The sequence below is a fragment of the Monodelphis domestica genome, chromosome 4 (assembly GCF_027887165.1).
Source record: "Monodelphis domestica isolate mMonDom1 chromosome 4, mMonDom1.pri, whole genome shotgun sequence".
Taxonomy (NCBI): Eukaryota; Metazoa; Chordata; class Mammalia; order Didelphimorphia; family Didelphidae; genus Monodelphis; species Monodelphis domestica.
The window spans coordinates 186,630,350-186,645,639 of NC_077230.1; the positions used below are offsets into that span (position 1 = coordinate 186,630,350).

The window sequence follows — 15,290 nt, forward strand, 5'->3', positions numbered from 1 at the left end:
ACTCAGTGGATTGAGAGCCAGGCCTAGAGACAGGAGGTCCTTGTTTCAGATCTGGCCTCAGACACTTCCCAGCTATGTGACCTTGGGCCAGTCATTTGCCTCCATTGCCTAGCCCTTTTCACTCTTCTGTCTTGAAACCAATACACAGTATTCATTCAAAGGTGGAAGATAAGGGTTTTAAAAATGGTCAATAGGCAACTGGTAATGTGGGACTGAAGTTCAGAGAAAAGACTAGAGCTGGATAGATGTATCTGTGAATCATATGCTTAAACTTGTTAATTAAACCCATAGAAATTGATTAGGGTATCAAGACAAGAGATGGTAGAGGGGGAAGAAAACAGTTACAACAGAACTTGGAGAACTCCCATAATTAAGGGTTGTGATATGAATATTTACTCCAGATCTTTTTTCCCCTAGTCTTAGTTCAAGTTTGAGTTTTTCCCTTGTGCTTTTTCTTTTAACTTTCTTCAACTTTTATTTAATCTTATTATTTTTTTAACATTGCTAATTTTTGCTTAATTTCTGTAGGTGTACTATTTATCTATCTGACAACATCGCTCAGAATATTTTGCATTGTTTCTTTTCCCATTTGTTTTGCTTTAAGCATTTTGTCTTTTTCAATTGTTCCATGGTGTTTTTTTTTTTATTGTATTGGCACTTTTCATCATTTTACATATTTTCTATTTCAGTTGAATTTCATTTTCTCATGTAGGTTTTTAACCCCTTTTCTTCTATTTGGATGTTTTCATTTTATTTCTATTATTGTTGTTGAGAGGGAGTATGAGAAACTATCTCCTTTCAAGCCTTTGTTCAATCTTATTTATTTGTTTGTTCACTTGTTGCACTAAACTACCCAGTTAACTTCCTCTGTCCCTCTTCTCCCCCCAATATAGAAAGCATCACTGGACCAATACAAATATATATATATACATACATAACTATATCTTACTTATTTCTATTTATCAGTTCTTTTAATGGAGGTGAACATACACAAGTCATTCTTTAAACATTTCTCTTGCTGTATATAATATTCCCTTGGTTCTGCTCATTTCACCCTTCATAATTTCATGCAGATCCTTCCATGTTTTTCCCAAATTAATTTGCTCATCATTTCTTAGAGTGCAGTAGTATTCCTTCACAATCATATGCCACAACTTGTTTATCCATCCCCAACTGATGGACATCCTTTCAATTTCTAGTTCTTTGCTACCACCGAGAGAACTGCTATTAAACATTTTAGAATACATAGGTTCTTCTTCTTTTCTCCTGATCATCTTAAGAAATAAACATAGTAGTGGCGATGCTGGGTCAAAAGGTATATGCACAGTCTTATCACTTTTTAAACATAATTCCAGATTGCTCTCCAAAATGGTCAGATCAGTTGACAGTTCCACCAATAATATATTTGCAGGGGGAAGCTGGTAGTTCAGTGGATTGAGAGCCAGGACAAGAGACAGGAGATCCTGGGTTCAAATCTGGCCTCAGACACTTCCTATCTATGTGACCCTGGACAAGTCAATTAACCTCCATTGCCTAGCCCTTACCACTCTTCTGCCTTAGAACCAATACACAGTATTGATTTCAAGATGGAAGGTAAGGGTTTAAAACAATGTATTGGCAGCCCCATTTTTCCATATTCCCCCCAACATCTGTCATTTTGCCCTTTTGTCATTTTAGCCAATCTGATAGGCATGAGATGATACCTCAGAGTTAGTTTGATTTGCATTTATCTAATTCATAATTGATAAGATATGTACAAATATGTTTATTTCAAACATGCTTATTAAACTCCCAAATATCTTATTTTAAAATTGTACTTAACTTGTTCGAGTTACTATCTGTATTTGCATATAACACAGTTTCATTTTATTTTTTATTAAATGTCTCATTACTTCAGAGGCTGACTTTTCTCTTACTGAATTTATGAGATTTTGCTTCATATTATCTTAAAAGTTCAACTAAACCAGAATTATTTTAAAAAGAGAGTCTTAGTGAAATTTACTTAAAGACACACTGTGCCTTTCCAATTTTCTAAAAGCATAACATTACATTTAGGAAGGAAGGAAGGAAGGAAGGAAGGAAGGAAGGAAGGAAGGAAGGAAGGAAGGAAGGAAGGAAGGAAGGAAGGAAGGAAGGAAGAGCATGTCATGTTTACTATGTGCAAGAAACTGTGCCAAACACTTTATGAATAATATCTCATTTGAACCTTATGAGAATACTGGGAACTAGATGCTATTATATCTATTTTATAGTAGAGGAAACTGAGTCAGACAGAGGTTAATTGACTTGCCTACTCATAAGAGAATAAGAGTCAGAGGTTAGATTTGATTTAGAACTCCATATACTTTTTTCTGTAAAGGGGAGGATGAGCCAATGGGAGGATGAGGAGACCTCAAAGGATGTAATAAGGGACTCTAGCTGATGCTAACTTATGTAGAGGCTTTAATAAGCCTGCTTCTAGAAAGAGCAGGATAATGTATAAAGGAATGAGCCTATCCAAATTGACAGTTATCATAGGCATTCTGTAACTATTTCCTGTCTGCTTACTGCAAGCTGAAGAAAAATATTTTAATTGACTGTTGAGTTGAAAGAGGGAGTTCATATAAAAAGTATAAACAAATCAAAACAAGTTTTTTTCTTCTTCTTCCTGGTGGCAACTGAGGCAAGAAATTGCTCTAAGCCTCCAGATTGGGGAGATAACGAGCAACAGCTATTTTCATTGCATTTATTCATTTTTACTCTTAGATGGATGAATATAAAGATGGAACAAACCACTAGTGAGCTCTGAGAGATTAGAGAACCTATCAGAGGTCCAATGACAGTAGAATGTGGCTATTGTGATTCCTGCAGCCAAGACAGATGACAGGAGCCAGAGCATTCCTCAAGGAGTCACTTGCACAGCCCATCCCAACAAAATATCTACCCAACAGCCAAGGACTATGCATGTCCTGTAGGCAAGCAAACAAATTGTCAAATATCTGTACCTACCTGGAAGAGAATTTGATGAAGGGATCACTTAGTAGTAACTACTTTAAATTTGAGCCCACTCTCCCCAGGAACCAAAATGGTGCAAATGATGGTGTATTTTGGTTCAGGAGGATATTTTGATGCTTTAATTCTTACTTTTTCCTTTGAGTAATGTGAGCCAGTGAAAGCCATATAGCCCATGGCTCCAAAATGCCTGTACCCTGAGGTTTAACTGACCTAGAGACTAGGTGCTTGCTTGTTGTGGCAATGAAGAGTTAAATTTTCTGAGTCTCTGCCCTTCCTTCCTGATTTCTGTTAGGTAATTCTGAGAGTACCTGACTTCAGCGGTCCAGACAGCCCACTGCCTTGTCTCAGGGGTGACAAGGTGATCTCTCCTATTAGTTCTATGTCACCTCTAATGTAGATTTTTATGGGAAAAAGAGTTTAATCGAAAATAAGCCTTCCCACAGAAACTTAATAACCAGAATTAATTGCCATGGTTTCTAAAAGGAAAGATTTCTGACTTGATAGACATAACAGAAACCTCAGGCTCTTAATTTTCTCCTAGTTCAGCTATTACCATGGTGTTGGGTTTAGGCTATTAAAGTTATGAGGAAATACACAGGCAACAGAACTGCCAACCACATTTGAAAATATTATGTTTTCCTAGACAAATGGTAACCATAAGATTTTTTTTTAGATACTAAAAACAACTACACCTGCGATAGGCACCAATCAATAGCCTTATGAGGGGAAAGTATACCACATTCCAACAAAAGTCATACAACAGTTCTACATGCTGAATAAATAGCTTTGCCTTCAGCAATAAGGGCACCAGTCACAGTTTAGGAAAAAAAGGAAAGAAAAGAAAAAATGGTGGCTTAAAAACAGTGAGTACCTAGAATAACGTTAACTAGGCTGCCAGCCAATGGTATTAGGAGACAAAAAGCTGCCTAGAGTAAAGTACATTAGTTATCCTGGGTACCCTTTGAACTACATACTCCAGAGATGGAAAGGTAGCAGCAGATGAAAAAGCATCTATAGCAATTTTTATAGGCTGTTTGTATTGTATTTACTATAATGAGCTTAAAATGGAAAACTATATATCTATTTATAAGTGTTTGGGGACCATAATGTAAGAAGCAAAATTTAGCTACTCTTTTAGTCTCCAAACCTCAGCAACTTGAGAACATTAGGTACCTAAGAAAGACAAACTCTTTACATTTAAAAAAGATATTAAAAGGTTCTATTGAAAATACCAATTTTTCTTTCCATTACTCAAAGTGGTTTTTGTTTGAACTCTTAACTACTTCTATAATAGCCAATATCCAAATACAATATATCTTTGCTTGCAAATTTAAGTTAATAGTGGAGACTAGTTTTTATTTTTTCTCCTTTGATTTTTTAAAATGACTAGAATATTAAGAGCAGTAGATTTATAAGATTTAGAGGTGGAAGGGACCTTAGGAAACACCAGTAGTTGGTGGGTGGAAAATCCAACTTTCTGCTAAATGGTGAGACTAGTAGTCAGAGAAGAGAAATGAAAATAATTTGTTTTCCTTCTAGGCATTTTTTGTAGGAAATTTCATAAAAAATACAGGTAGTTTTCATTATCCAAGGATAACTCGTAATAAAATTTTAAAAGGCCCTTAAAGTGAATCTACAGTATAGGTAGCAATATTTAATAGAAAATATTTTTTAAAATGTTTGATTAGAACTTTATCTTGAAAAATGAAACAAATATGCAAATATGTTTACTTATATTTAACAAAATGTAGGTTATAGAGATATTTGCATACTAATTCTTAGAAGGAACAAAGAAAGTGTCAAGTACTTACTGGTATGTGGGGAGCATTTTTTCTGTTACAATTGTATGAATTATAAAATTGCATCTAACTTTGACCCAACAATAATACCACTATTAGCTTTATTTTCTAAGGCGATCAGGGAAAAAAAGAAGAAAACCTATATGTTCTAAACTATTTATAACAGTTCACTTTGTGATGCCAAAGAACTTGGAAATTGAGGGGAGGACCATCAATTGGGGTATTGCTAAACAAGTTGTAGCATATGATTGTGATGGAATACTACTCTGCCATAAGAAATGATGAACAGATTAATTTTTAAAACATAGAACTACATGAAATTATGATGAATGAAACAAGCAGACCAAGAAAACATCATATATAATAACAGAAATATTATTTGAAGAATGATTTATGTATATTCAACTCTAGAGAAAGAACTGATGAAGAGAAACAGTCAAGACATATATATATATGTACATATATATGTGTGTGTGTGTGCATATAAATCAAGTGATAGGCTTTTCTAATGCAGGGAGGAAGAGAGGTATTAGATACATGGGAATTTTAATGTAACAAACAATTTTTTAAAAATTATATAACATGATATGGCATCTTCCATTGCATATTTTATTTCTGAAGCACATATTCAAGGTCCTCATCAATTTTCCCATGTGCTTCTCTTAATCCTTTGGATAGACCTACAAAGTCAGTCGATTCATTGGGGAGAGATGCTTGAACTAATCAAGAAAGGATGGCTGAGTAGGAACCAATTTTCTAACTAGTCATTCATTAGTATTTCAGTGTAGTGATAACTTTTGCATCCCTAAGTGTTTTCTAGAAAGTCAACATGGCAGAGTGGCTAGAGAGCCAGCTTCCTACTTAGGAAGACTTGTTCCACCACTTACCCTAAAAAGTAAGTCATTGACCTGTTCAGGACTCCACACAAAGTTGCAAAACAGTTGCTGATCTACAGAAAGAGAACTTCTTCATTAGGACTTCCCAAAACTAATGAAATCAAAAGTTCACACCAAACAAAACCCATAGTAACTATAGGGATGTGGATAATAAATCCTTGGATGAAGAGGATCCCATCTTTATCTTTTAAAAATGCAAGATGGGAAGAGCTATATTGTATGCACCAATCAATATGCCTTTGCATATGCTCCAATGGAAAAATATATTCTTAAATGAAATGTGCTTTTCCTTTTGATTCATTGCCTCTTTTCTTCCTATATTAGTAGCTTTCTTGTGTACCAATTTGCAGTTAGGGATCCTTCTTGCATGCAAAGAAAATAGAAATTAAAATGAATGTGAATAATTGAATTCATTTTGTTTCCCTTTTCCTGAGAAAGAGCACTATTCACACCCAGAGAAAGAACTGTGGGAGAAGAAACACAGAAGAAAAACAACTGCTTGATCACATGGGTCGATGGGGATATGATTGGGGATGTAGACTTTAAACAATCACCCTTGTGTACAACATCAATAATATGGAAATAGATCTTGATCAATGACACATATAAAGCCCAGTGGAATTGCATGTTGGCTACAGGAGGGGGGTGGGAAGAGAGGAGGGAAAGAACATGAATCATGTAACCATAGAAAAATTCTCTTAATCAATGAAATAAAATTTAAAAAATAAAAAAAATAAATTTAAAAAAGTATGAGTTGGAAACTGAACAGTTGAATTCAGGTTGCAAAAAAGTTTTTAAAATAATTTTTCAAGTAATAAGTTATTTGTTTCTATTTGCTAATAAAAACTGCTGAACAGAAAAAAAAAGTTTCCCTTTTCCTCTACCAGATCCATCTGCAGTTCCGAAGCAGCTAGCTCCAACTCCAGGAAATTGAGTTCTGGGCACATGTGTAGACATGAATATTTACTGCAGAAAGTGCAAGTTTTCCAAAAATGTAGGCCCTTAATGAATTTTGCAGAGATGGCTATATTTCATTACGATCATGACTATAATGAAAACTTAAACCATCTTTCTGTGTATTACTTGTTTATTCATGAATGGGTCAAAATCCAAAATTTCTCATTGGTTTTTTATCTTTATTTTTAAAATTTTCTATGGTTACATGATTCTTGTTTCCCTCCCTTCTTCCATCCCTGCTCCTAGAGATAACAAGCAATTTCACTGAGTTATACATATATTATCATTTGACTTCTATTTCCTTATTATTCATTTTTGTAATAGAGTAATCTTTTAAAATCAAAACCCCAAAGCCTATGCCCATATAAACAAGTGATAAATCATGTTTTCTTCTGCATTTCTACTCTCACTGTTCTTTTTTTAGATATGGATAGCATTCTTTCTCTTAAGTCCCTCAGAATTGTCCTGGATCATTACATTGCTTTTAGTAGCAATCAGACTAATTGTTTTGTTTGCTTCCTCTGCTGTTTTTATTATAGTAATATATTCAGCATAGTCAATATGTTTAGATTTTCATTTTCATACTTACAGTAAGATTTCCATACAGGAGGTCTATATTCATCTGTATCTGAAAGAAAACATTAAAACAGGATTATTAGTAAAGTGTTCATCACCTAAATGCCCTACATTATTATTCTTTTAGTCAAATTCCAGGTTATAGTAGGAAGGAATTTTTAAAATCCTTAATAATTTTGCTACTTGAAAATATTATTTCATTTTTCTAGTAGGTATTTAAAAGAAGATCAGACTGAGGGAAAAATTGGGAAATTGAAGGAGAAATTATAGCCCAAGATCATAAATCACAAAACCTCCAGGAAAGAAGTGTGGAGCAGGGATGGAGGGGATCATGGACTTGGTACTCAGAGTTTGGCGCTAGGCAACTAGACTGGAAGTGTAGGAATGACCTGAGCTAATCCCTAAATCAGAGAAATGGTGCTGTGTAGAGAGTGCTGAACCTGGAGTCAGAAAGACTCATCTTCCTGAGTTCAAATCTGACCTCAGACATATACTTGCTGTATGACCCTCAGCAAGTAATTTAACCCTGTTTGCCTCAGTTTCCTCATTTGTAAGATGAGTGGAAAAGGAAATGGCAAACCACTCCAGTATCTCTGCCAAGAAAACCCCAGAAGAGGGTCACTGAGAGTCAGACACTACTGAAACAACTGAACAATACCAGATCTCTAACTCAGCCCCTAGCCAACATTCAGATTTATAGGTGTAGCTGGTAAAGTCCTAGACCTGGAGTCAGGAAGACCTCAGGTCCAATTCTGCCTCAGACACTCAGAGACAGAGGTAGGAACAGAGAAGCAAGTTGTGGATACATCTTTATCTACTCTTTCTTTCATACCCTAGGCTTTGAGCCCAAAAGCCTAGGTTTAAACTCTTGCTCTACTACTTAACTAATGTGTGACCCTGGTCACTTCACAGCCTCTGTGAGACTCATTTTCCTCTCTAGCAAATAAAGATAATGATCCTAGAAGGGTCATGGAGATAATAAATGCACAGCACCTTGTAAAACTTCTTCATAAATTTAATCTACAGTTATTGAAGGATTGAGTTGAAGGGTGGTAAGTCACACAGGCAATGAAGGGAAAGCAGAGGTAGCATATTGTCAAGCAAACAATATAAGCCTGAAGAGCCTGCTATGTGCCAGGCACTGTGCTAAGTGCTGGGGATACAAAAAGAGTAAAAACAACAACAACAACAACAAACAAAATAGAGCTTGTCCTCAAAGAGCTTAAAAACCAAATGAAGAGGACAATGGACAAACAAATATATAAAAAGGAAGATATATACAGGATAAATAGGAAATAATTACCAAAGGCGAGCTCAGTGCCTTCAATGTAAAATGCCATTAAATTGTAATGGGGGGGGCAACTCAGGGGCTCAGTAGATTGAGAGCCAGGCCCAGAGATGGGAGGTCCTGGGTTCAAGACACTTCCTAGCTATGTGACCCATTGTCTAGTCCTTACCACTCTTCTACCTTGGAACCAATATATGGTATCAATTCCAAGAGAGAAGGTAAGGTTTTTCAAAAAAAATTTTTTAAATTAAGGATAAAAAAATCCTAGAATTGCTGGAAGGCATTCCTTTTGATGATTCCTGTTATAAGAAGTTAGCTCTTACTGAGAAGGATTAACAGAAGAAAAAGAGACCACTTTTGAACTTCTTACCAATGCATGACTAGACCAATATTATGGTATTACAAATCACATAAGAAATGAAGAATATAAGTGTCATTTTTAAGTCTAGTACCAAATAATGATACTGTACTTGACAAACTACTTGTGAAAAACCTTGTATTTTAAAGATTGTGCATGCCTCTTGGTATTTGTGCCTACTATGTCATTATGTTATCAAATAGTGTTAGTAATGAATACATTCCAGTGAAAATTTAAAAATATTAATTCTAGAATTAAGAGAAATTGAAGAAGGATAAATAAAAGAATGCATTTTAGTTGGAACTTGAAGGAAGTCAGGGTGGTTAGTGGGCAGAGCTGAGGAGGGAAGATATTCCAGACATGAAGGGGAAATCGGTGATTTGCGATTGGCAGGGTAGTTCTTTCTATCAATGAAACCATAGGTCTAAATTTTAAAAAGCAAGAAGAGAATTACATAAGGAAGAACCAGGGGAGGATAGAGAGGATAATATAGAATTGGTCTTTCATCAGCAAAATCCAGCTGATTATGCTAAATAAAAGACCTGCTTTGGATGTTATGTATCCCATAGTTAAAAGCAGCTGCAGCAGCTTCTACCATTGGGGCAGATGTGTCAACAGAATGCCAGTGTAGCTTTATCTTAAGAAACTTGGCCCTGGGGAATGCTGTGGTTTGGGAGCAAGAAAATCCCTAAGATGTTTAGCAAGATGGCAACTGGGTAAAAAACCTATTAAATATTGCCAATGCATAAACAACCTTAAGCTAAAAATGTTTTTTATTTTATTTTTATGTAATTTAATTTTTAAACTATTTTTCCATGGTCACATGATTCATGTTCCCTCCCTCCCTTCCTTTCCCCGCTCCCAGAGGTGACAAGCAATTCTACTGGGTTATACATGTATTATCACTCAACAACTATTTCCATATTATTCACAAAAATGTTTTTTAAAAGAAACAACCAAAATCCAAAATCCAATTTTCATGGCAGCTAATTCCTCTCCTAAAACTTGACCTCCTCCAAGAACCCACCAAAAGCTATTTAGCTGAAAAGAATTTGACCCTGTTTTATTTTTTCATTTTAAAATAAAATAAAAAATTCCATTCCCTGGTTTTATAATTAGAGCACTACAGAAGTCTGTTAAAAATTGTTCCTCATGGACCAAACTAGCATCTACTATGTGATACTATTTCCACAAGGAGCACAAAATGTCAGTCAGGTTAGGGGTTTCAAGGAAAACAGAAAAAAAAACTTCACAGTAAGTAAAAGGAAGAAAAGATGGAAGATAACAACTTGAAATGATGGCAAGGTAGGAAGGTTTGCTTTAAAGGATGAGTATGATCTGCCATGTTGAGGCTTTGGGGGTGGGTTAGAAGGAAGGAGACAGTGGATAAGGACAAAATGTTTTAAAGCTAAATTTAGCCTTTAGAAATATTTTCTAATGGAAGGACTTTTAGGGTAAGAACAGAACTGAACTATCTGATAAGATGATCAATTTGGATAGAAATGTTCTATAATTGATGAGTTGACAGAAGTTCAAAGTAAAGAAACTCATAATTGTTTTTATATGCTAGAATATAAAATCTGATTTCTTCCCTAATTTTATGAGTTCTTCATAACTACTATAGTAAAACTTCAATTAAACTAAACTGGGAATTAGTCCTTGTGGATAGCTAAGTTGTCTACACCCAAATCTCTTTCTAACAAACTATTCTGGACAGAAAATCTTCTAAAAGATGTTACATATTTCTTTGATATATTGCCCTTTTCTTGATAATCAATTTCAGTCCATCTTTTCATTCATTCTTAAGTTGTGTCCAACTCTTGGTGACCCTATTTGGGGTTTTCTTGACAAAGATCCTGGAATGGTTTGTCATTTCCTTTTCTAGCTCATTTTACAAATGAGAAAATTGCCAAACAGAGTTAAGTGATTTGCCCAGGGCCACACAACTATTAAGTATCTGAGATCAGATTTGAACTCAGGGAGATGAGTCTTTCTGACTCCAGGCTCAGCAGTTTATCCATTGCTTCCCCTAGCTGTCGCTTCTTGATCCTCAATGATTTATTGTACAATGGTGTCCTTGGGACCTTCTGAGTTATGTAGGGCTAAATGCTCTCAGACTGCTGTGCTTTCTGAGTTCTTGTGTCTGCTTTTTAGAGTTTTTCTGTCTCCTCCCTAAATGTTAAATAACAGCTCTTGCTATCAGCACCCACCATTAGACGTTTCTTTCCCTACTTCTAATATGCTATTGGTTTGGAAACTAGCCACATTTTTCATTTTTAAAAATCAAATTTTATAAAGGCTCTGAGTGAGGGCTTCTGTAAATGAAATGATAGAGTATATATTAGACTTTGTGATATTCATTCAGAATCTCAGAAGTTTTTTCTGTATTTTCTGTTTTTAAACTGTATTTCTGGTTAAAGCAACAATAATAAAAATAATTGGCATTTGTATCATTTAAATTTTTTTTTCAAAGTACATTTTAAACATATGAGGCAAGTACTAAGAGTTTGCCTCAACTTTACAAGTAAGGAAACTGAGGGGCAAAGAGAGTATGTGATGCCTCCATTTACACAAGGAGAATATGCCAAAGGCAAGGTTTGAAACTAGGCACCTCCTGACTCTTAAGACAAAGAGTTGGATCTAAGCAGGTAAAGTGACCACTTGGCTAAGTTTCACATTACCAAATAATCATTAAGATAATTAAATCAAAGTCTTCATCCTTGTATTGGTCAAGTACTATAAGCTAACAGATTCCATCCTGGATAAATTAACTTATCTCTTACTCTATGCTTTGCTTCAATCAACATAAATTATATTTTAAAAAAAGCTGGAGAGGAATTGACAATATCATAGCTTTGATTCACCAAAAATTCTTTTAAGCTTCAAGCCATTTTTTTCTTCTCTTAGCAAACCTCTTATTCCCAAGAGAGTGACATACATCTTGTGATATATATAGCAAAAGAACTGAAGAAATTAGAAGAAAACATAGGAAAGAGAAGAGTATGTTCTTTTAACATAAAGCATCCACTTGTCCTCAAGGGAACAAGAGCCAATAAGCATTGAATATTGCTAGCCTACCTCCAAAGAGAAATCTCAAGGATTCTCTCCAGCTCTTTTACCATTTGTTAGAGAAGCCTACCCAGAGACTTAGGTATAATGGAAAGGGACATCCATTATTGCTTTTTAAACAATAGTCTATGACTCAGTGAGAACTCATCAAAATTATAAAATAGTAAAGGAAATAAACTCAGTGACTTCCCACAAAATCTATAACATGTATGAAAAAACAATAACCCAAACACCACATAGATACATTTTCCATTTGAGTTTTTCTGCCTTTTTCTTTTTTCCTTGAAGTTATTATATCTTTTTCTTTTTTAAGTTAAATTTATTTATTTATTTGTTACATTAAAATGCCCTTCTCTCTCTCTCTTTTCTCTCCACTCCCCCCCCCACCGAAGGCAACATTTGACTGCTGCTAAGAATTCTTCTTTCCTTCTTTTTGATGTTGTCACTGGGGGATCTGTTTTCCTTTCCTTCCTACTCTCTCAAGCTCCTGCTGTATGCCTGACCAGCCAGCTTACCTTGGATGACACATTATAAAGACCACCTAATATGCAGTCAATGAGCCTGCACCTAAAATCCAACGTTGCCACTCACTGTGTGACTTTGAACAAATCACTTTACATCTCTAGACCTCAGTTTTGTAAAATGAGTGGGTCAGCCTGGATGACTTCTAAAGTCCTTTTCAGATCTAAATACATGACTTTATGATGAGGCTGCTGCAGTCACTCCCATCCTAATACATAGATATATTTCCATTCTCCACAAAATCTGTTTAGGTCTATCTCTAGGTCAGCACCTTGGTGTTCCCACCACAGAAGAGCTCTTCGCTGCATTCCTCTCTTCTGTAATCTTTCACACACACTTTGGATTTAGAGTCTCCCATCCTTATCTCATTTCTTTAGTTCTTACCTCATCCACTCCTTCTTCTGAAAAGAACACCAAGTAGTTTAGAGGTATTAGATAATAAGCATGAGCCCACAGAGTTCCAGAATTCACCCTGGTATTTATGGCTTTCTACCATGCCAATCCTTAAAAAAGGTGCTTTGGGTTTTAACCTAGGCAGCTCATCTTGTAACATGGAGCCCCCAAATCTAATATTCCTCTCCAGGACAGAAGACCTAGGAATCTGAGACCATCAGCTAAGGAGATTTATCAGCCACCTCAATTCAGTATGAGCTCAAGGTCAAAGGATCTGAATACTTAATGACTCAAAATACAGAAATGGCAGGAAAAATTCAATATAGAATTCAATAAACATTTAATTCAACACATCTTTTTAAAAAGCCTGTTAGGTGGCATGATGACAAAGTAGCCAAAGCATCCAGCAGAGTAGTTGCTTTTCACAAAACTTTGTAACCTCAAAACTAAAAAAAAAAAACAAACCCAACCCCCAAAACACAAACTACAACAATAAAAAAAACAATGTGCCAAATCTATAGCAACAAAAGTTGAATCCATTAGAAGACTGATTTGCTGAACAAGGTAAAAGTCTTGTGAAATAACTTGGGAGAAATTAAAAGCTCAGAGCCCCTACTGTCAGTTCACTCTAACATTGAGTGGTGCCAGTACAAACAATTTAACAGACTTGTGTCTCAGAGCCCTGCTTTAGGAGTCCCTTGCCTGGTTGTGACCCCTACAGCAGTGGCTCAGCCTAACCAAGCAAGGGAAAGAGAGTACAATTGAGTAAGGAGTGAGGATGAAAGAACATCTTTCTCCATAAAGCTGGCTAAAGAAAGGAGCTTCTGGGAACAATGAAAAGAATAACTGAAATGTATTTGGGGTCAATCCTCTATCATGGGTTTTACTCTGGGCAGAGGAAAATCAATCAATGTTCTCCTCCGTGCCTCAAGACTTTAGAGTTCTGTACTAGTACATGTCATAGCAGTGGAGTGAAGGGAAGAAGGAAACCAGAGACAAGATACTTAGGATATAAGAAAATTATTTGTGACTAAATACCCTACACCTCTGGATACCACTATGAGAAGCTGAAACCCTGGGAGTAGATGAGATAAGCAAAAAAGAAGAGGGAGAACAGAAGAGGGCTTATACTAGAATCTTCAGGGGTACCCCCCCCACTTAAAGAACACATATCAAACGTGTCAAAATAGGAGATTTAGCAAGAGTCATCAGAAAGGTAGAAGAACCAGGAAAGATCAGCATGAAGGACGTCATGGAAGAAAAGGAAGAATGGACTATAATGTCAGAAGCAGCAGAGAAATGAAGGAGGAAGGAAAATGAGAAAAGAGCATTGGAGTTAGCAACCAAAAGATCACTAGTAACTTTAGGTGGACAGTATCAGAAGAATAGTGGGGTCAGATTGCAAGTGGTCAAGAAATGGAATTGACTATTTGGACAGAGAAAGAGAGAAAGAGAGAGAGAGAGAGAGAGAGAGAGAGAGAGAGAGAGAGAGAGAGAGAGAGAGAGAGATCTGTAGTGATGGCAACTTAAAGGGGTGGGATGGCAAGGTAAAATGAAGGGTGTTTTTTTGTATGTAGTTTTTTAAGTATGGGGAAATCAATGAATGCTTATAAGTGGCAGGGAAATAGTCACATAAAAGAGAAATTTATGATAAGAGAAAAGGAATTATTAATAAGTTCTCAGAAGAGACAGGAAAGTATCAAGGATCCATGTACAAAAGAAATATTTTCCTCTGGAATGATGTCTTCTAAGTGAAACCTCAGGTGTTACTGCCTTCTTCCCTACACTCACCACCCCACAAAATTATTTTGTATATATTTTGATTAGCATTTATATAACACTTTAAGACTTGCAAAGTGCTTTGCAAATATCTCATTTTATCTTCACAACAAACCTGGGAAATAGGTATTATTATCATCCTCATTTTACAGATGAAGAAACTGAGTTAAGCAGAAGTTGAGTCATTTGCCCAGGATCAAGCCAACAAGCACTTACAAGTCAAGAATTAGTAAGTGTCTGAGTAGTGATTTGAACTTCAGTATTCCTGATTCCAGGTCCAACAGCTATCTTTCTTGCCCCTAGTTTGTCTCTCATGTATGTGTCTACTCATATGTGTACACATTGTTTTCCCTGACAGAATATAAGCTCAATAACTGTTTGAGTTTTATATTCCTATTCCCAGGGTCTAGTATGTAGCACATAAAAGGCACCTAATAAATGCTCAGGGGCTGACTAATGTGAAGTTGGGTTCAAATTCTCCCTCTGTCACTTAGTAGATGTATGATCCTTTGCGTGTTGGGAGATTCTCTTGGATTTATTTATTAAGTCAAAGGCAGGTTGCATTCTTATCTCCAGTTGTGGAGAGAATTTCATCAGTGAAAGTTCCCAAAATGCATATCTTTTTAATATATGCATATAGTATAACCTTGGTATTGTAT

General features: G+C 35.7%; 1 protein-coding gene across 2 annotated transcripts in view; it reads right to left on the reverse strand.

Moving 5' to 3' along the window:
• CHN1 (chimerin 1) overlaps positions 1-15,290 on the reverse strand; it is a 275,820-nt gene that overhangs the window by 204,877 nt on the left and 55,653 nt on the right. For both annotated transcript variants that reach the window (XM_007494411.3, XM_056794021.1), the window contains exon 3: positions 7,236-7,274. In XM_007494411.3, coding sequence (XP_007494473.1) covers positions 7,236-7,274 — 39 coding nt within the window. The remainder of the gene's footprint in view (positions 1-7,235; positions 7,275-15,290) is intronic.